This window comes from Staurois parvus, unplaced genomic scaffold (assembly GCF_062004578.1).
Source record: "Staurois parvus isolate SC_StPar_1 unplaced genomic scaffold, SC_StPar_1.0 ptg000172l, whole genome shotgun sequence".
In the NCBI taxonomy this organism is placed as follows: Eukaryota; Metazoa; Chordata; class Amphibia; order Anura; family Ranidae; genus Staurois; species Staurois parvus.
In genome coordinates, this window is record NW_028317968.1 from 135,751 (window position 1) to 158,604 (window position 22,854).

Genomic DNA, 22,854 nt, shown 5'->3' on the forward strand with positions numbered 1-22,854 from the left:
ATAGTGATATGACATGTATACAGTAATGTATATCCCAGCTCCCCTGTACTCCATTATAGTGATATGACATGTATACAGTAATGTATATCCCTGCGCCCCTGTACTCCATTATAGTGATATGACATGTATACAGTAATGTATATCCCAGCTCCCCTGTACTCCATTATAGTGATATGACATGTATACATTACTGTCATATCACTATAATGGCGTACAGGGTAGCTGCGATATACATTACTGTGTACAGTTTTATATTTTGGACTATTTATTCTAAAGAAAAATGTAATTTCATAAGCTTTAAGGGGGTGTGGTTGGCTGGGGGTGGGGTTTGGGCAGATTGGGGTTGGGGGTGGACCTTGGCAAGGTTGGGTGGGGCAACTGGTGGAGAGTAAGTTTTGTGACCGGCTAGTATGTCTGGACTCGAAATTTTAACCCCTGTTGTAAACTACATAGAGCTCTGTCCTGACAGTGGTGGTGTGCCAGTTTTTGTTTCCCTGCAAAGCAGGGCATAAAAATCAGCACATCCTTTAGTAAAATCTGCACACAGTAAAGACACCAAGCATTGTTGGGCACACAGTTAACCCTTTGATTGCCCCTAGATGTTAACCCTTACTGCCAGTATCATTAGTACAGTATCCGTGTATATAATTAGCACTAATCACTGTACTAGTGTCACTGGTGATGTCAGTGTCATTTAGTCAGTTCCCACACAGCGTCAGTTAGTGTCAGATTACCCTCCATACAAGCAGTCCCGCTATAAGTCGCTGATCACTGCCATTACTAGTATTAAAAAAAGTAATTAATAAAAATTCCACTATATATCTCAGTTTGTAGATGCTATAGCTTTCACACAAACCAATTAATATGCACCTATTGGGATTTTTTTTTTACCAAAAATATGTAGTAGAATACATTTTGACCTAAATTTATGAAGAAATTTAATTTTTTTTCCATTTTTTATTGGATAGGTTTTACTGCAAAAAGTAAAAAAAATTTTTTTTTTTTTCAAAATTTTCGGTCTTTTTTCATTTATATATTACAAAACTAAAAACCCAGTGGTGATCAAATACAACCAAAAGAAAGCTCTATTTTTTTTTTTTATTGCTATAAATTTCATTTGGGTGCAGTGTTGCATAACACTGTCAGTAGTGCAGTGCTGAATAGCAAAAAATGGTCTGGTCACGAAGGGGGTAAAGTTTTCCGGAGGTCAAGTGGTTAATGGGCAACAGGTAAGTAATGTGAATGGGTGTAAAAAGAGTATCTTAGAGAGTCAGAGTGTTTCAGATGTTAAGATCAGTAGAGGTTCAGCAATCTGTGAAAAGCTGTGTCTAAAAATTGTGGAACGATTTCAGAATAATGTTCCTCAATGTAAAATTGCAAAAACTTTAAATATCTCATCATGTACAGTATGTAATATCAAAAGATTCAGAGAATCTGGAGACATTTTTGTCCGCAAGAGACCAGGCCAAAACGCAATATTGGATGCTTGTGATCTTCTGGCCCTCAGATGGCACGACATTAAAAACAGGCATGTTTGTGTGATGACATCACTGCATTGGTTCAGAAACACTTCCAAAAATTGCTGTCTGTGAACACAGTTCACCAAGCCATACAAAAATAAAAGGTAAAGTTTTATCATGCAAAGAAGCAGCCATATCTGAACATGATCCAGAAATGGCACCATCTTCTTTGGGCCAAAGCGCATTTATAATAGTCTGTTTCAAAGGGGAAAACTGTTCTGGGGACAGACTAATTCAAATTTGACTTTCTTTTTGGCAACCTTGGGCGCCGTGTCCTCCGGCCTAAAGAGGTGAGGGCCTTCCAGGCTGTTATCAGCACCCGAGTTCACAAGCCTGCATCTCTGATGGTGTGGGGGTGCATTAGTGCATATGGAATCGGCAGCTTTTACATCTGGAAAGGCATCATCACTGCTGAAAGATGTGTCCAAGTTTCAGAGCAGCATATGCTCTCATCCAGACAAAGTCTTTTTTAGGGAAGGCCTGGCATATTTCAGCATGATAATGCTAAACTGCATACTGCACCTATGACAACAGCATGGCTTCGTATTAGAAGAGTCTCAGTGCTTAACTGGCCTGTCTGCAGTCCAGACCTTTCACCAATTGAAAATATTTTGTGCATCTTGAATTGAATGCTGGCCACATGTATAATAACATTTGATCATAGATATGATTGTATTACAGTCTTTAACTCAAAAAGCGATTGTTCATCACAACACTGAGAGCAATTTGATCAGGTTTACTTACATTTTCTGTCATAAGTGTTCCTTTTTGATGAAAACTACCTGTGCAGTACTAATTTCTGAAATATACTTTTCTTTAATTAAAATAATCATTCTATCAAATAATCTTATTGTTGTGAAAGGTCAGCATTATAGCCACATTCTTTTACAAGTTGTTTGGTTGCCCCTTTTGTAAAAGCAATTTGCATTCATTTTTCGTATGCATTAATAGTTTATTAACTTTTTGGTAAATATATGAATACATTAGGATTTCTATAGAGTAAATCTAATCTCAAAAAGTTCTGCATTCAAGAAAGAAAAACAAGGGTATATGGTGTCATTTATGAAAGGTGGCAAAGAATAAATTGTCTCTCTGTGCTGCATTTGTCATTCAGATTGTTTCTTTAAAGCAGTAGTAAACTTGAAAATTAAAAACAAAAAACTTTTCCCCTGCAAGGCAATGTTGAAATGTGCTAGTATTCACCATATACTAACACATAAACAAAGCCCTCCAGCACCGCAGTGTCACCGCTGACAGGACTTTCATCTTCACCCGGTCTTCTATCTGGGTTCGTGGGCTCCAACAGTTTGGCTGAGCCACAATGACATTATTCCCTGTGTATGTGGCCAGAGGCAGCTGTAGGCTTTGTGAGACCTTAGACATGATGCCCCACTAACGCCCATAATGGGAAAAATCATTCAAGTGATACAAGAGGGGAGACAGGATGACAGTAGGGGGCAGTGTGACAGGTGGGGGGGGGGGGGGGGCAGGGGGACAAGAGGGGGGGGCAGTGTGACAGGTGGAGGGCAGGAAGGAACTCTTTTACCTTACCTGGCAGGAGCATCCTGTAGGCAAGAAACAGGACCCGGAGCAGCTCTACACAGAGGTTTCCTCCAGATTTGTACAGCTCCATATGCTGCTCTTGATCGTCACACAGAGCGCAGTGATGAGGAATCCTCAGAATACCTCCCGGAGGTCGGTGTTTCACTGTTCAGAGTGCTATGAAGAGGGGAGTGGGCAGGACTGGACTGAGTGGATTGCCAGACTCTTTCTTCTTCAGCCACCTCCTCCTCCTCACCAGCAGCAGTGGAGTTCTGTGTAAAGCTGCCCGTGGCTGGGGTGCTGCAGGGTGTAGTTTCTCCTTCAATCACTGTGTGGTAATTTTTGCGCTGTGCTTTGGGTCTTTGTCATGTTGGAAGGTAAATCTTCTTCTCATTGACAACTTTCTGGCAGAGGGCAGCAGATTTTCCTTAAGAATTTGACAGTATTTTGCCCCATCCATTTTTCCTTCAATCCTGACAAGTCCCTGCTTCATAGAAACATCCCCATAACAGGATATTACCACCTCCATGCTTTACTGTAGGAATATTGTTATTTGGATGGTAAGCTGTATTGGATTTCCTACAGATATATCATTTAGTGTTGAGGCCAAGTAATTCAATATTAGTCTCATCTCACCATAACACCTTTTCCCATGTGGCCTCAGAATCTTCAAGATGCGTTTTGGCAAAGCTCAGTGGTAACTGCACGTGGCCTTTCTTGAGGAGTGTTTTTTTTTTTTTTTTTTTTTTTTTTGCAATCCTCCCATGCAAGCCACGTTCATGGAGAATTTGTGATATTGCTGTCACATATACGCAATGACCACTCTGTCATAGATTCCTGCAACTGCTTCAGAGTTGCTGTAGACCACTCTGACCAGTTTCCTCCTGGCTCTCTCATCTAGTTTGGAGAGATGTCCTGATCCAGGGAGGGTGTGTGCTGTACTAGGTACCTTCCATTTCTTAATAATAGACTTCACTCTCCTTCTAGGCATTGATAAAGTCTTTGAAATATGTTTTTGTATCCATCTCCTGTGCCTGTCCACAATTTTAGCCTGGAGTTCTTTTGACGGTGCCTTGCCACCCGTAGTTGATTGTTTGCTTCAGTTGTACTAACAGGGACTGACATTCTCCAGGAAAGCTCTTTTCATGCTGAGCTAATCAAAATTACCACAGCTGATCACAATTGAAAGTCAAATGGCTTTGTGTGCCATTAAGAAGTTGATTACCTACACCTAATTGAGTTTACAAGTCATTTTTAGGAGGAATGATCCTTTTTTTCAACTCAGTGATTCTGTTTTTGAGTTTCTTTTCCTGACATGTTGGTGTTATATCTTTAACTTGGATGTTATAAGTTGCACTGAGTAAATACAGCTGGATAAAGAAAAAACTGTGTCTGTCTTCATTTCAGGCTGCAAAGCAACAAAATGTGATTATATTAAAGGGGGGTGATTCTTTTCTGTACCCACTGTACAGTGGGGATCGAAAGTTTGGGCACCCCAGCTAAAAATTTGTATTAATGTGCATAAAGAAGCCAAGGAAAGATGGAAAAATCTCCAAAAGGCATCAAATTACAGATTAGACATTCTTATAATATGTCAACAAAAGTTAGATTTTATTTCCATCATTTACACTCAAAATAACAGAAAACAAAAAAATGGCGTCTGCAAAAGTTTGGGCACCCTGCAGAATTTATAGCATGCACTGCCCCCTTTGCAAAGCTGAGACCTGCTAGTGTCATGGATTGTTCTCAATCATCGTCTGGGAAGACCAGGTGATGTCAATCTCAAAGGTTTTAAATGCCCAGACTCATCTGACCTTGCCCCAACAATCGGCACCATGGGTTCTTCTAAGCAGTTGTCTAGAAAACTGAAACTGAAAATATTTGACGCTCACAAAGCTGGAGAAGGCTATAAGAAGATAGTAAAGCGTTTTCAGATGTCAATATCCTCTGTTCGGAATGTAATTAAGAAATGGCAGTCATCAGGAACAGTGGAAGTTAAAGCAAGATCTGGAAGACCAAGAAAAATATCAGACAGAACAGCTCGCAGGAGTGTGAGAAAAACAATTCAAAACCCATGTTTGACTGCACGATCCCTCCAGAAAGGTCTGGCAGACACTGGAGTTGTGGTACACTATTCCACTATAAAGAGATACTTGTACAAATATGGTCTTCATGGAAGAGTCATCAGAAGAAAACCTCTTCTACGTCCTCACCACAAAAATCATCGTTTGAACTTTGCAAATGAACATATAGACAAGCCTGATGCATTTTGGAAACAAGTTCTGTGGACCAATGAGGTTAAAATTGAACTTTTTGGCTGGAATGAGCAAAGGTACGTTTGGAGAAGAAGGGGCACAGAATTTAATGAAAAGAACCTCTGTCCAACTGTTAAGCATGGGGTTGGATCAATCATGCTTTGGGGTTGTGTTGCAGCCAGTGGCACAGGGAACATCTCACGAGTAGAAGGAAAAATGGATTCAATAAAATTTCAGCAAATTTTGGATGGTAACTTGATGCCATCTGTGAAAAAACTGAAGTTAAAGAGAGGATGGCTTCTACAAATGGATAATGATCCTAAACACACCTCGAAATCCACGGGGGATTACATCAAGAGGCGTAAACTGAAGGTTTTGCCATGGCCTTCACAATGCCCTGACCTCAACATAATTGAAAATCTATGGATAGACCTTAAAAGAGCAGTGCGTGACAGACAGCCCAGAAATCTCAAAGAACTGGAAGACTTTTGTAAGGAAGAATGGGCAAAGATACCTCAAACAAGAATTGAAAGACTCTTGGCTGGCTACAAAAAGCGTTTACAAGCTGTGATACTTGCCAAAGGGGGCAGTACAAGATATTAACTCTGCAGGGTGCCCAAACGTTTGCAGACGCCATTTTTTTGTTTTCTGTTATTTTGAAAGTGTAAATGATGGAAATAAAATCTAACTTTTGTTGACATATTATAAGAATGTCTAATCTGTAATTTGATGCCTTTTGGAGATTTTTCCATCTTTCCTTGGCTTCTTTATGCACATTAATACAAATTTTTAGCTGGGGTGCCCAAACTTTCGATCCCCACTGTATATGTGGATGTGCTGCAGCTTGCTAAATCTGGGAAGAAAGCCATTTAATGTCTTTATGCCAGTGTGTTGCCAAAAATAACACTTCTTGCTATTAGTCAGCAGTTGTTGCTTTAGCTAAGCTTGAAGTGCTTTAAGTTTTGCATGTGCCCACCTTTTTAATTACACACTCTGGAAACTGAAAGTCAATGTTGTGGAAGTGGAGTTGTTTGCTGCTGGATTTTTAACCGTTCGTAATCCAGAACACAGTTTTTTTTGAGTCTGTAATTAAATACAAATAACTGCTTTTGCTTACATCTTTTGCAGCTGAAACATTGCCATTGGAGGAAAATGATACTCCTAAAGATCCAAGGTACTCAGAGGAGTCCATGGATTCTGCACTCAATGCTGTCAACCCTCACAGTCCTTCCCCTCGAAACACAGAGTATCGACCAGGGGGCAACACACCATCATTTTACAGGACCTCGCTGCAGCCTGTGACTCCTACCTCAAATAGTGCACCTCTGATACGTAGATCATCTTCTAGCTCTGCAGGAAACAGCTGTTACTATGATACTAGCAGGAACCGGATACACAGAAGGATAGAAGGTAAACAGCCTGATCTTCACCTCACCATACAAATACCAGTGGAACTGTCGGTAACACTAAAATATCTCATCCATGGGTGGGTTTAAAGGGTTACCCGTGTGCCTTACTGAGTCATTTAAAGATTCTCACTTAGTCTGACAGAATGGTATTTCCTATACATATAAATAATCCATTCGCATAACCAAATGACAAAATTCAAATTATAAATAAAATAAATCCCCAAAAACTAGCATTCGATAGAAATATTACAAGTTATACACTTCACAAGTGGGGACTACCCACTGGTCCCACTGACAAAGTCCCTTCCCTGGACGTAATGCATATAGGGGGAGGAGCCAAAAGGCGTGGTGTCATCCCACGGCCATCTTGCCTTCCCGGCTTGTTGCTGGCATGTGTTCTATGCGACTATCACTGGCACTGGTTTAAATGCCATGCACTGTAAGTGCAATTTTATCTTTTGTGATAAATTTGGATATATACAGAGAGCACTAGATTCTGCACTTTGTTTATGCATATATTTCCTTTATCATTAACCAATGTTCCATCGATTGGAGGAAGACACCTGTGTTATGCACATCTGAGTGTATTACCCCAGGAGGGAAAAGGCATTATATGACCTGACTGGTAATGCAGGGGTCATGTACATGAGGTGAGCGGCCATCTGTGTATTGATGGTGGAAGCACAAAGAGCACTGGAAGTGATTTTATATGGATATCACTGTTTGGTTACACACGGTGTGGATATGTATTAGACTTTTACATTTTGTTTGCTATATAATGTATTTGCAGTATGCATTATTTGTCACAATATATTGTTTTTATGACGAACATTTTGTTAAATTTTCCTGCCACTCTCCCTTTACAGTTGATCACTGATGTGGGGGAAATGTGGTATAAGTCTCCACATGTTTAGTTGTACTAGGAAACCACAAACTCTATTTGTTATGCACATCAGAATATACAAAATGTGTCGCACTTAAATCTCATCTGTTGCCAATGCAGGTTGCCAGCACCTGAGAAACACAGCAAAGGCTAACCAGAGTAATTTGACTGTCAGGTTTTAGAGAAGTCATACTGATTAATTTCTAGTAAACTGGTACTTCAGATTTTACACTATGTGGAGCAGTGGTCTATCTCTTGAATATATGCTTCCTGTGAATGTAGGATTGATGACTATTCCTTTGGGGATGCTCCTTGTTGGATGTACTGTGAGGATAATCTGTGCCCTGCTATGGTGATGCTACTGGTTGGATGTGCCCTGTGATATATCCCGTGTCCTGCTGGCATACTGTGTATGACATGCTCAATATGAGTTCTCTATAACTTGAGTCGTATTGCTCTGGTTAAGCCTTTGCTGTTTTTCTTTGGTGGTGGATTGGGATTCACAATGCTTTGGATCTTGCATGAAGTTTGGGCATGAGATGAGATTTAAGCAGAGCACATTTTGTGTACATAATTTGCCTATAATGATTGATACTGTATCGCAGAGTGCGCACAGCTATTATTATTCACAATAGATTCCACAAGTGCAGTTTCAGTTTGGTGTTTCAAAGAACATGTACAGAGAATAGACCCCAGAGAAAGAGAAACAGGTAAATGGAGTATGAAGGCATCGTTTGAAGCTGAATAAAGCAAACATATACAGAACTGTTGTTATGATTTTAGACTTTGTAACAGTACACATATATGTACATAAGTCAGTCCTCAATTCTGGGGTGCACACCTGCCCCTGCACGCCCGTCAATCCGGGAGGTCTGTGAAATCACTGTGCCCCCATTCAGAAACATAGGCTGACTGTTTGAAGCTCCAGCCACATAAGCAATGGGCTTATTCACAATGTATGGGTGACAGCACCTGTGTGAATGACGCCTAAGAATGAAAATAGTTTGGGTGTCCTGTTTCTCGTAAATTTTAAAAATACTTTTTTTTACTGTCCGGTTTGGTAATATTTTTGTGTTTAGAGCTGCTTGTATCAGTTCTGTGAACATTTTGTCTCTTGCACATATATTGAGCCTAAAATAATTACTAGTAAATATCACAGTTCATCAGGCAAAAGTGTTTACCAATATATTTACAGAGAGGTTTGATAGAATAGCATCTATTTTGTTGTCACCTATTATAGAATAAAAGAAGTTGCAATGTATTGCACTAATATTACATACAAAAAATACCCCCCCAACCCAGCATTTCCACCAGGCCTTCAGGTAACCACAATGTTGAAGTGATCCCAAGAGAATCCCTCCTGAATCTGTAAGGAGCTGCCAGGAGCCCCATACTGCTACCAATTTTCCCTTCCTAGCCATTGGCTCTATTATCTACATACTGTATCAGCTTTATGCTATTCTTCTGTCCCAGGAACATTCATCCCCCCACTACTATATCAGCATTGGAAAAGGACCTGAATCAACGTTTCACTGATGAGGACCTCCAAAAATAATTCATACTGACATATTAGGTATTGCAGCTTAGGGATCAGGAAAAAATTATAAAATTCTGGTATAAATGCCATGTACTTTTGCATATAATATTCCCTTCAAAGTCAGTTTGCTGCTTTTGCTGCTCGACAGAGAAAGACACTATGCTTTACATTTGCTGGTTTTGTGCCTTGATCTCGAGAGAAATTTGTCAAAATGTATCCACCAGAAACCAATTATGGCATCATGGACCCTCAACCCTTTGCATAGATATTTATATTCATCCTCTCAGTGGTTACCCAACCCCATTTCTGATACTTCCCTTTCCTTTGTTCACCCTATATCTTTACACTTTTCTTCTATTACCCTGGATCCTTCTGTAATTGGACTCTCATTGGACCTGTTCTCTTTGGTCACAGAATGCCAGAACACACATCTTGATGTACTTCCATAACAAGGTTGATGAAGCCACACCTCAAGAACTATGTATACCTAATGTTTGTGTCCATTTCTGTTCTGTGTACCGTTCATTTTCTTTTGTATAGAAAATGTTTAATAAAATTTAGCTATTTAAAACTATCTTACTTACATTTGTGAATGCTATAATAAATCTATTTACATACTTTGAATGTTTGATTGTCTCCGTAGCTGCAAGCTCAACCACTGGACCAGAGCTTGGCTCTTCAGAACGGGATTCTTCAAGAACACAGAGTAAAGATCCATCTACGTGGTCTGTGGATGACGTTATACGCTATGTAAAAGAAGCAGATCCTCAAGCATTGGCTCCACATGCTGAACTCTTCCGGAGACATGTAGGCATATTTCTTGTCATAAGCTCTTAGTAGTTATTAGAGTGTTACACATGATTGACTATATGCTGAGGCAGGGTGCCTAGTCAGGTGCAGCGTTGACAACTACCCGAAGTGAAATTTACGGACAGGACGCCCAAAATTTACAAACAGCACTATTTTTTTTACAAAAATTATGAAATTCAGCGAGCCATATTTTTTGATGACACTTCAAAAAGTGTAAAAAAAAATAGCCATTTATGTGCAAAACAGTGCAAATATCAATATATAAGCTATAAACATATAGCTAGTGTGATTAACAACGTGTTTAAGGTATAACAAAACGCAAAAAGCATATTTCTCTTTTTACATGAAGGTCAGGTTAATATAACCCGGCACAAATCAAGGGGGAACTCTGCGGACCTTGACATAAAAGGGAATACTGTGGACTGTGATGTAAAGGAGAACTCTGAGGACACTGATGTAAAGGGGAATGCTGCGGACTCTGGTGTAAAGGGAAGCTCTGATGTAAGGGCGTCACTACAGCCCCTCCTTACAAAAGAGTCCACAGAGACTACAGACCTACTGCAGGAGACGGTCAGAGACTGCAGACCTACTGCAGGAGACGGTCAGAGACTGCAGACCTACTGCAGGAGACGGTCAGAGACTGCAGACCTACTGCAGGAGACGGTCAGAGACTGCAGGCCTACTGCAGGGGACGGTCAGAGACTGCAGGCCTACTGCAGGAGACGGTCAGAGACTGCAGACCTACTGCAGGAGACGGTCAGAGACGGCAGACCTACTGCAGGAGACGGTCAGAGACGGCAGACCTACTGCAGGAGACAGTCAGAGACGGCAGAGAGCTGAGTGAAAAGGCATTCCTAAAACCAGGGCACAGTTGGCTGCATAGGTACATATATAGAGCTAAAAAGCAGATACCACCTACAGCTAAAGGAATTTCCTTAACAGGGCAACCAGATGCAGTTATGCTTTCCAAATTGTTTTAAAGAAGGGAATCCATGAAGCTGCAAATTACACTGACCACTGTATTCAGAGATTGCTGTGCTGTAGAGTATGCCGATCCGAGAGGATGGGGCCACCTCCCATCCCGCTCCTGAGTCATGGGCTCCAGCTCCCCTTCCAGTGCTGGCTGTTGTGTTCTTAAAAGGTACCATGCGGCGCCATGACAACGCTGGCATTCATCCTTGTGAATGTAAATTTTTGTGGCCAGTAAAATATTTTTAATAGAACCTATCTTTTTTTAATTTGATAATGTGGTCTGTGCTTTCCCAGGGCCTAATATGAAGGCTTATTGCCTCGGTAAACACGAATACATGTGTCAAACCCTTTTGTGACCGTGACATGCAAAAAAAATGGTAGCTCCAACCTGCCTAGTTCCTGCAGATGTTGTGGCAACTGCATAATGCTGAAAAATGATCTACTGTGTAAGGTTATCTCTTCCAGAACATCTGAACTGGCCATTTTTAAGGCATATGGTCCCCTCAATGCTGTTTGTGGTAGAGATGTTTAATGCTGCACACCTTCATTATAACACAGCAGTGCATTTTTTTTCGTCTGTGTGACCCTGTCAGTTTCCATTTTAATAGCCAAGATTAAATGTGCCATCTTCCAGACAGATAATCATACATCAAACAGAGGGGCATCGAATACCCAATATTGTTAGTGATATCCTAAAGTGTATGTCACATTAAAGTGGTTTTGTAGCCTGTCTTCAAGATCTTGAACTAGGACTTCTTTACAGGCTTTTGTTCTTTTTCTAGGAAATTGATGGCTCTGCGTTCCTCTTACTTCGGAGCGATATGATTATGAAGTACATGGGTTTGAAACTCGGTCCAGCCTTGAAGCTATGCTATCATATTGAAAAACTTAAACAAGGAAAGTAATGACAGACTCGGCACACAAACAGCACTTGTCCATTGGATTTACCTCAAAGATTGCTCTACCTATCATCTCTCTGACAAAGCTTACAAATGCTCTAAATACCTCCTGTGGAAATTTAGTGTCAGAAGTATTTTTGCTCTACACTTCAATAATCATTTTGTGGTGCTTGTTAATTGTCAAGAAAAGACCTCTCTGAATTTTCACACTCAACGATGCAAAACCATTTGCTGATTGACTTTTTCCTGAGTTTTTTTTTTTTTTTTCTTACCAAATTGCTAAATCCCAAAGCAGCATGTATTGTGGAGGTGAATGAAAAAACTATAGATGCAAGGTTTCAGAAAGGATCACTTGACTATGTCTCACAAAACATAATTTGCTTTGAAGGTTAATATCATGTGACTGAGGGGTACTTAAATACGTTTCTGAGAACAGACCTTACAGTCCACAACCATACTATAAGCTCTTCATGGAAATCATATGGGATTACAGTTCTGGTGTAGCATTCATTTTATTTATTCATTTGTTTTCAAGAGGTGGATCCTCGGCTTACCGTGTATGCTATAAGATTACTATGTTCTTTTAGTTAACTATGTTTATAAAATATAAGTGTTATGTTAGAAATCTTGCCCGTGATAAAATACATACAGACTACAGGTATGACTTTAAATGTCTATCCCTGTCTGTATCACTAGTGGCAGAAGTCATGTTTCTAAATGATTGGACTGACAGATCTATGGCTTCTTACTTATCATACATTGTTACATTAAAACCCTGATGCAGCAGGGAAAATACAGGTGAGCATTAGGAAAAGTTATATACCTAATATCTATTTTCTTGAATCAGCTACAAATTCTGTTACCTCAGCATACAGATCTGAACACAAGGTGTTGTCTTGTGTTATCATTAACAGCTTCAAAGGACATACATGATTACAATGTAACTGGTCTGCTGAAGCCAATGGCTTGGATGAGACACGATGACTGGTTTTGAATGTGTGTCTTGGAACCAAAACATAAGGTACTCATACACAGGACGACATGGGATTTTCTTTCTCTGGCTTGTCGAGAGGCTTCCTGACCTTAATGGCGAGATCACCTCATATCACCCAACATAGTTGTGAATAGGACATTACTTGTTTTATGTCAAATGCCTGAAGGTATGATGGCCAAATGTGCCATTTACACCTATAGAGAATCACAGGGTGTAGGTGACAATGCTGTGAATAAGCTCTAGAAAGCCTGCAACCAAAATAACTGACTATATCTCCATTGGCCTCCCATAGAACCTTATCATCTAGCAGGTGATTGAATCAGGCCCTGCTCCACCAAATCTGCACATAATCTCCTTGCTGAGGGAACATGAATACTTCGCACAGTCAAACTAAACCTAGAACACCAAACAGGTTGGCATGCTGTTGTGCTTGTAAAATGACCATATTTGTCAGTCTACATAACTACTTTTTTTTATAGATCCAGCAATTATAAACTTTAGTCCTGGTTCACACTGATACAGTGCAGGAAACTGCCAGTGATTCAGACAGGAGTCGCACTGCATTCCTGTTCAAATCACATACAATTCTTTGCACATTCATTTTGTATGGCTCAAATCACACCACACCTGCAGTGGTTCACATAAGATTGTGATGTGGTATGGGAAACGCACTGAAATCTGCACCGCATCAGTGTGAACCAGGACTAAAGGACAGATTTCCTTTAGGAAAAAAAAGTTCCCCAACATTCCCCCCTCCTTGCCTGCGCAAGAGCTTCCCATATACAGTACTTGAATTGGCTGTATACCCTTACTATTGGAATAAGCCTCCATTCAAGTCTTTTGGAAGTTACTGTGCACACTGCCAGCATAGAGCAAGATTTCTGTATTGAGGCTGTAAATGCTTCAGAGACAGGGCCTGTCACACAAAGTTAAGTAGAAAAGCGTGTGTGTGAGAGGAGGGGGTAGTTTACAATAGATTAATGTGATAGAGAGGGAGCTGGGGAGATAACATTCTAAAGTGAACCTGTCCTTGTATGCATGCATAGGTCATTACATTGCAGGCACCAAATGTACTGTACCTTCACATTTGATTAGTTGTATTGTCCACCCTGTTTGCCCCAAATCTTGGGTTGCAATTATTGATCCAGCATCCCAGGCCAAAAGCCTAGTCCTGCAAAACCTAAGCCTTACTAATGATCCATCACTGTGATGGGCTGCCTTCCTGGCCAACTGGTAGGTGTGTGTGTGGGATGTCCTCAATATGGGAAGCCAAGTTAATATCTGCAATATCACAGTAGGATTCAGTGTAACCAGGATGATAAACAAAGCTAACCTGATAGGCAGGAAGTAGTGGCCTGTGCTATGCGTTACCATGTACAGGATAAGTCATTTTGCTGGCACCCTAAAGGCTGATTATAATTAAAGAATGGAGTTAAAATCATTTTTATTTTAATAAATAAAATGCAGTATTCCAGTACGTATGTCCTGCAGACACATTCATCAAAAGAGAACATTCCATTTGCGAATGGGGATCAAATAATTATTTTCTTATCTTGTTTTTAGTTTTGGTTTAATAACAATATCCAGGTTTACAACTGTCTATAAAACAGTGTTGCTTTTCTTTTTTAGGCTTTGTTTTGATAAGCGCGTGCTGTATTTCTGTTTTATTGTTTGCATGATATGCTGCCTTATGTTCAGTGAGAGTTTTTAATTTCCTTTTTTTTTTTTTTTTTTTTAATTTTCTCACTCTGTGGAGCTGGCAAGATCACATTTCAAAAGCATTACCAAATTACCTATGGCATAGCTAATATCGAAGAAATGGTAGCAATAACTTGTACAGTTCCAGATTTTCTCAGATACATTGTGTATATTGGACTTCTAAAGCATCCAATGTACAAATCAGTTTTGCTTAGTCAATAGTTCACTGTTCTATGCAATATTGTAATGTGTCAAAGCTAAATACAATGTATAAAATGTACATGTCATATTTTCGGTTCCTGAGAATGGGAGTATTTTTTCATTACAACAGAGCCATTTAATTGTAACCTGGCAGGTGACATCACATATAAAGGACACTGTCACCCAAAGACAGATACAATACAATAGTCTGGGTGCAGGTCTGTTACCAGCAAGATTCTTAAAATTTTTAGGGAATCTGGAATTAAAACCGATTTGGCTGTGGCCTCCACATAGCTTGAATAGTATTATGTTGAGCGTAAGTGGTCCCCCCCCCCCCCCAACCGGATAACCTCTAAAAATACATGTAAAAAACACAATAATCAGGGTGACCCCATTACTCAGAATAAAGCGGGCCCAACCTATAATATGGCTGCAAAGTTCAATCTCACCTGTGGGGTCCCCAAAGTTCCAAGAAACTAAAGAAGGTAACTATACCTGCCAACTTCAACCCAACATTGAACTGAACAAATCTGTTTGGTGGATAAAAAACATTCAGCACCATTTGATATGCATCGATGCTATTACAGAGCTATGGATTAAGGTGTTATTGCCAAATAAAGTTCTATATCAGGGACAAGAATGTACACTGCATTTAAGTAGAGGAATGAATGTAATTCACAGTGCAGCTTGGAACAGACAGTTCTCATATGGACTCTGCAGTGTTAACAGGAAACATTCAATTTCCTACTGGTTTTTCTATTTGTACATAGAAATGATATAAATGTACACCTAAAAACATTAGGTGAAATAATGTGTATTTTCTACAATTTGATTGTAAGGAAAAACTGTTTAGTTGTTTCTCAGGTTCCAACATATGTATGTTTCTAAAGTGTATAACTTTTACACAATTTACAAATGTCACAATCATCCTTACAACTGTGTTCATGTACAATTTTTTTTATATAAAGATTGTTTCTAAGCTTTGTATTGTATTTAACCTGAAAACTGAATGAGGTTAAACTTACTCTGCCATTCATGTTGGGACCTTTTTTTTTGTAGAGAAATGAATAATAAAGATGCACTTGCATAATTGGAAACCTTATTCCCGATTTACAGATTTAAGAATGCCTGCAGTAATGTAACGGTGTCTGTATTTTATTGATGAAGTCCGTATGGTACGATATTACTGAGAGGTGTGTTTTAAAATATTCCCACCACTGTGTTTATTAATTAACCACTTGTACTCCAGAGCATTTACCCCCTTCCTGACCAGGCCTTTTTTTGCGTTACGGTGCTGCGTTACTTTACTTGACAATTGCGCGGTCATGCAATGCTGCACCCAAATTACATTTATGTCCCTTTTTTCCCACAAATTGAGCTTTCTTTTGGTGGTATTTGATCACCTGTGTGTTTTTTATTGTTTGCGCTATAAACAAAAAAAGACTGACAATTTTGAAAAAAACCCTATATTTTTTACTTGCTATTAAACATATCCAGTAAAAAAAATTAAAAAATCAAATTTCATCATAAATTTTAGCCAAAATGTATTCTGCTCCATGTCTTTGCTAAAAACAAATCCCAATATGTGTAAATTAATTGGTTTACGTGAAATTTATAGCGTTTACAAATAGCAGTATAGATACTGGAATTTTTTTTTAACTAGTAATGGCGGCAATCAGCAACTTATAGCGTGACTGTGGTGGGCATTTTGACACTGGGGGGAATTGACTTTGTGTCACTGACATCCCCAGTGACACCAATACAGTGATCAGTGCTAATAAAAAGCACTGACACTGTACTAATGGCATTGGGCAGGAAGGGGTTAACATGTGGGGCGATCAAAGGGTTAACTGTGTGCTATGCAGAGCCATACAAAGCAGTGTGCAGGAGCTGACCGAGGAGAGACTGCATTGTTTATACACAGGTCTCTTCCGTCAGTGAAACTCGGTGATCACTAGTTGGGAATTACCGGGCGGAACTGGTGATTTGACAGCTGAGGCCGTGAATGGCAGCGTGGGTAGGGTGCGTGCCCCCCTACCCAAAACTGCAAAATCACGTGTATATATGTATTTATATATACAGTGGGGATCGAAAGTTTGGGCACCCCAGCTAAAAATGTGTATTAATGTGCATAAAGAAGCCAAGGAAAGATGGAAAAATCTCCAAAAGGCATCAAATTACAGATTAGACATTCTTATAATATGTCAACAAAAGTTAGATTTTATTTCCATCATTTACACTTTCAAAATAACAGAAAACAAAAAAATGGCGTCTGCAAATGTTTGGGCACCCTGCAGAGTTAATATCTTGTACTGCCCCCTTTGGCAAGTATCACAGCTTGTAAACGCTTTTTGTAGCCAGCCAAGAGTCTTTCAATTCTTGTTTGAGGTATCTTTGCCCATTCTTCCTTACAAAAGTCTTCCAGTTCTCTGAGATTTCTGGGCTGTCTGTCACGCACTGCTCTTTTAAGGTCTATCCATAGATTTTCAATTATGTTGAGGTCAGGAGATTGTGAAGGCCATGGCAAAACCTTCAGTTTACGCCTCTTGATGTAATCCCCCGTGGATTTCGAGGTGTGTTTAGGATCATTATCCATTTGTGGAAGCCATCCTCTCTTTAACTTCAGCTTTTTCACAGATGGCATCAAGTTACCATCCAAAATTTTATTGAATCCATTTTTCCTTCTACTCGTGAGATGTTCCCTGTCTCACTGGCTGCAACACAACCCCAAAGCATGATTGATCCAACCCCATGCTTAACAGTTGGACAGAGGTTCTTTTCATTAAATTCTGTGCCCTTTCTTCTCCAAACGTACCTTTGCTCATTCCAGCCAAAAAGTTTAATTTTAACCTCATCGGTCCACAGAACTTGTTTCCAAAATGCATCAGGCTTGTCTATATCAGTGGTGGGCAACCTTTTTTTTCAACTGAGCCAAATCTCGCCAAAACCACGATTGAAATTTATTTTGAGAGCCACATTTTTAAAACTGAAAATACATCTCCCATATAGTAATTCATCCCCCATATAGTAATTCATCCCCCATATAGTAATTCATCCCCCATAGAGTAATTCATCCCCCATATAGTAATTCATCCCCCATATAGTAATTCATCCCCCATATAGTAATTCATCCCCCATATAGTAATTCATCCCCCATATAGTAATTCATCCCCCATATAGCAATTCATCCCCCATATAGCAATTCATCCCCCATATAGTAATTCATCCCCCATATAGTAATTCATCCCCCATAGTAATTCATCCCCCATAGTAATTCATCCCCCAATAGTAATTCATCCCCCCATAGTAATTCATCCCCCCATAGTAATTCATCCCCCATAGTAATTCATCCCCCCATAGTAATTCATCCCCCCATATAGTAATTCATCCCCCCATATAGTAATTCATCCCCCATATAGTAATTCATCTCCCATATAGTAATTCATCTCCCATATAGTAATTCATCCCCCATATAGTAAGTCCCCCATATAGGAAGTCCCCCATATAGGAAGTCCCCCATATAGGAAGTCCCCCATATAGTAAGTCCCCCCTCATATAGTAATTCATCCCCCATATAGTAAGTCCCCCCCCCATATAGTAAGTCCCCCCCATATAGTAAGTCCCCCATATAGTAATTCATCCCCCATATAGTAAGTCCCCCCTGTGTCAATTCACTTACCTTTGCTCCGCGCGTTCCTCTCGTCGTGCTTCCCGCGCCGTTCTGGTCTTCAGGGCGGACTGTGAGAGGAGAGGAGTTCGTCACGCTGCCCCGCCTACATCCTGGCTGCCCCGCCTACATCCTGACAGCTGCAGAGTCCTGACTTTTGGGGCGGCCGCCCGAGAGGAGGGAGGGGAGGGGAGGTGAGGGGGCGGCCGCCCGGCACACGCCCGTCCGAGAGGAGGGAGGGGAGCGGACGCCCGGCACACAGAAGAGCCGCATTTAAGCTTGTAAAGAGCCGCGGCTTGCCGACCACTGGTCTATATGTTCATTTGCAAAGTTCAAACGATGATTTTTGTGGTGAGGACGTAGAAGAGGTTTTCTTCTGATGACTCTTCTATGAAGACCATATTTGTACAAGTATCTCTTTATAGTGGAATAGTGTACCACAACTCCAGTGTCTGCCAGATCTTTCTGGAGGGATCGTGCAGTCAAACGTGGGTTTTGAATTGTTTTTCTCACAATCCTGCGAGCTGTTCTGTCTGATATTTTTCTTGGTCTTCCAGAACTTGCTTTAACTTCCACTGTTCCTGATGACTGCCATTTCTTAATTACATTCCGAACAGAGGATACTGACATCTGAAAACGCTTTGCTATCTTCTTATAGCCTTCTCCAGCTTTGTGAGCGTCAACTATTTTCAGTTTCAGTTTTCTAGACAACTGCTTAGAAGAACCCATGGTGCTGATTGTTGGGGCAAGGTCAGAGGAGTCTGGGTATTTAAAACCTTTGAGATTGACATCACGTGGTCTTCCCAGAAGATGATTGAGAACAATCCATGACACTGGCAGGTCTCAGCTTGGCAAAGGGGGCAGTGCATGCTATAAATTCTGCAGGGTGCCCAAACTTTTGCAGACGCCATTTTTTTGTTTTCTGTTATTTTGAAAGTGTAAATGATGGAAATAAAATCTAACTTTTGTTGACATATTATAAGAATGTCTAATCTGTAATTTGATGCCTTTTGGAGATTTTTCCATCTTTCCTTGGCTTCTTTATGCACATTAATACACATTTTTATCTGGGGTGCCCAAACTTTTGATCCCCACTGTATATATGTGTGTGGTTGTGTGTGATTTTCCGCACTCGTGCCACCCTGTAGCAGTATTTCTGCTTAATAACATAATATTTAGACTCCTGTTTCAACATTTGATATCTACGGAAGAGAAATGATTCTTCAAACCCATATAAGCAATTGAACTATGCTCCACTCATCACTAAACACCCAGTACAGGCCCCACACATACAGTTTAAAGTATAACTAAAGGCAACTTTATTTTTTTTCGTTTTGGACAGAGTGCAGAGGGATTTGAATGCTTGTCAGATTTATTGCTGTCTGTGCCCCCCATTAAGGAGATTCACCCTATCTGCTTGTCCTGTTTACAATCATCGAGAGTAAAAGTTTGGCTTGTCCCCAGAAAAGTAATAGAAGGGAAATCTTTCAATGGGGACACTGGTTCTGGTGACCTGGGGGTCCCCAAGGAATTCCCTTAATTTTTAAACAGGAAGTGAAGGGAAATCTCCACACTGGGACACAGATGGTGAAAAAAAAATCTGACAAAGGTTATAACCCTCCCTTGCTTTATCCAAAATGAAAAAAAAAAGATTTGCCTATAGATTCTTCTTTAAGGCCATGTTCACATGGGCGTTGAGGCCGTATATCGTGAAAGAAACATTACCTAGCCAGCAGATTAAAATCGATTAGGATGTAGTGGTTGCACAGACACAGTCACTTGTGTTCATGTGACAGGCATGCTGGTGAATGGCCCAAATGCACACGGTCTGCATTCAGGGCCATGCAGCACCTGTCGGCTAGGGACACAGAAAAAAACAGCACATTCGCAGTATACCGGTCTCATACATGTGAACGAGGCCTAAGGATCCAATGCAAATCAATAAATCACTTCAAGCCTGTGTTCCGCGTACTACTGTATTCTGATTCACCAGAAATCTTCCTCCTCTGATGAACAGAACTGGAGGGGTCATTGTCTTGCTGTCCCAGTCTCAAATCCCTAGCAGACTTAAAAGAATTGCCCTGCATTTAGTGCCATCCATCTTTCTCTCAGGGTCCATTCACAAGCTGCTGTTACAACACTGGTGTTTTTTTTTTACTTTATTAGCATGTCGCACAGTAACATTTCATAAAGTTCTGTCAGCCTGCACGCAGTACTTTTTTTTTTATTTTTATAATGGACACCACCACAACAGTTGTGTGAACTGTTCGCAGCTGAGTAAAGGCAGTTTGCCTTGTCGTCTCGGTTGGACTGCACTGGAATAGCCATCCAATGCAGTACCACTCTACCTAGTGTGAATTTACCCATCCTGACCAGTTTTCCCATCTCTGCAGATGACAAACTTTCTCGCAGTATGATGCTGCAGCCACCCTGCTTCACTGCGGGGATGGTGCTCTTAGGATAATAAGTATTGGGTTTATGCCACAAATGGTGTTTCCAATAATGCCTAAAAGGGTGACTTTTCTGGCCACTGTTAACCACTTCAATACCATGCACTTTCATCCTCTTCTGCTCAGGCCAATTTTCAGATTTCAGTGCTGTCACTCTTTGACAGTTGTGCGGTCATGCAACACTACCAAAATGAAACTGTTATTTTTTTTAAACTGATAGAGCTTTCATTTGGTGGTATTTAAGCACTACTTGGTTTTTTTATGTTTTTCCAGACTAATAAAAAAGACCGAAAATTTTGAAGAAAAAAATGTTTTTCTTAGTTTCTGTTCTAACATTTTGCAAAGAGGAAAGTTTTTTCTTCACTCGTGCATTGATGGGCTGCACTGATGTGAACTGATGAGCACTGATAACCTGCACTGATGGGACTGCAATGAATTGGGGCTCTGATGTGTAAACAATGCACTGTCAGATTAGCCAGTTATCAGCTCTCCTTTCTTCACACAGAGACAGCATGAGGAAAGGAAAATGCCGATAACCAGCAAGTCTGTTTACATGTGACCAGCTGTGATTAGACACAGCTGATCACATGGTAAAGTACTGTTGTGATTGGCCCTTTACCACGATCTGTGATCAGCTGTGTCCAAAGATTTTGAAAAAAGACCATTTTGGAAAAAAAAAAAAAAAAGTTTCTTTGTTTCTGTTAGAAAATTTTGTAAATCGGTAATTTTTATCCTTCACTGACGTGTGTTGATGAGGTGGCACTGATAGACTGCACATATAGGTGATAGACTGTGATTGGACACAGCTGATCACATGGTAGAGCCTACATCATCAGCACCACCAGTCGCCACGCTATGCGCCCCTGTGCAGCTAGTGTGGGAGGACGTCATATGACGTCCTCCCAGAACAAGAGATCTCCCACCCAACTGGCATTTCCCTATATAGTGGGTGGGAGGCGGTTAAGGACACTATGGGCAGCGCATGAATTTTTTCTTTATATCTTTGAAAAAAAAATATCTTAATTGTACAGTACAGGACACAGGACTTGTATTCATAAGCCATGGGTTATATGCTGCTACCTTCCCATGATTCAACACTGCAAAAGGCTTTGCTGGGAAACTCCTCTAGTGCACCCTCATATAACCCCATCCACTCCATGGGACTCCAATTTTTTGCTAGTGTCCTTAGGTGATGAACCTCTTCTCCCGTGGAGAAGTTTTCTGCACCATTCTTTCCTATTTTCTCTTCACTACTTCAACTGTCACTTCTATAAAGAGCCAAATTGTTTGTCTCACTAGCAGTTTACAGATCAGTTAAACTCGTACATCTTGTATAATGGACCCAGACCCTGGTCTGTAATGTTTTCTTCAGGCACTGGATCCTGTGCTTGGTGCTTACCTTGGAAGGTGGTGCATAGAGTGAGTAAGCCACAGGGTTCTATACAAGTCCAGGGCCGTGGTTCATTCCTATAGCACTCAGCCCCTAAAGACCCCTTGGGGGTTATGCCCACCATAGCAGTTTGGTCCCCTCCAAAGGAACCTGCAGTGTGAATAAGGTAAGGCAAGGGTCTTCCTGTGTTATGACCGTGGTCTTTTTTTTTGGGGGGGGGGGGGGGGGGGTTGTTAGTCACTCTATTGTGTGACCTCCCACAGTAAAAGTAAATTCCATGTTGATGGTAGGTAACGTTTGTATAACATACATTTTTTGATATATGGTGGTTTTCTCTCATAGTGTTACTGCATGCATGATGACATAGTTACAGTATACTGTCCTGACTGCCTACCTTTCAGAGAGACATCCACAGGACATCAGTCAGCATCTGGATTATCGTAGCTCCCTTACTGGACACTCATACACTCTCATGCCACATCCATTTATAAGCACCCCTCACTTTGTAATGTTGGAGTTGAGGAGCTGAGAAAAAACGCCCAGCAGTATCCATGCTACAGATGCCATTGTGGAACACCAGCAAAATGCTCAGGGTGACAGATGTTCTGCTCTGGTGCAAGGTCATAT

At 40.6% G+C, this 22,854-nt stretch overlaps 1 protein-coding gene across 4 annotated transcripts in view; it reads left to right on the forward strand.

Moving 5' to 3' along the window:
• Positions 1-15,822, forward strand: part of SCML2 (Scm polycomb group protein like 2) — a 130,913-nt gene extending 115,091 nt beyond the window's left edge. For all 4 annotated transcript variants that reach the window (XM_089676554.1, XM_089676555.1, XM_089676557.1 and 1 more), the window contains 3 exons: positions 6,446-6,727; positions 9,790-9,953; positions 11,711-15,822. In XM_089676554.1, coding sequence (XP_089532680.1) covers positions 6,446-6,727; positions 9,790-9,953; positions 11,711-11,833 — 569 coding nt within the window. In that variant the 3' untranslated portion in view covers positions 11,834-15,822. The remainder of the gene's footprint in view (positions 1-6,445; positions 6,728-9,789; positions 9,954-11,710) is intronic.
• The last annotated feature ends 7,032 nt before the right edge of the window (positions 15,823-22,854 follow it).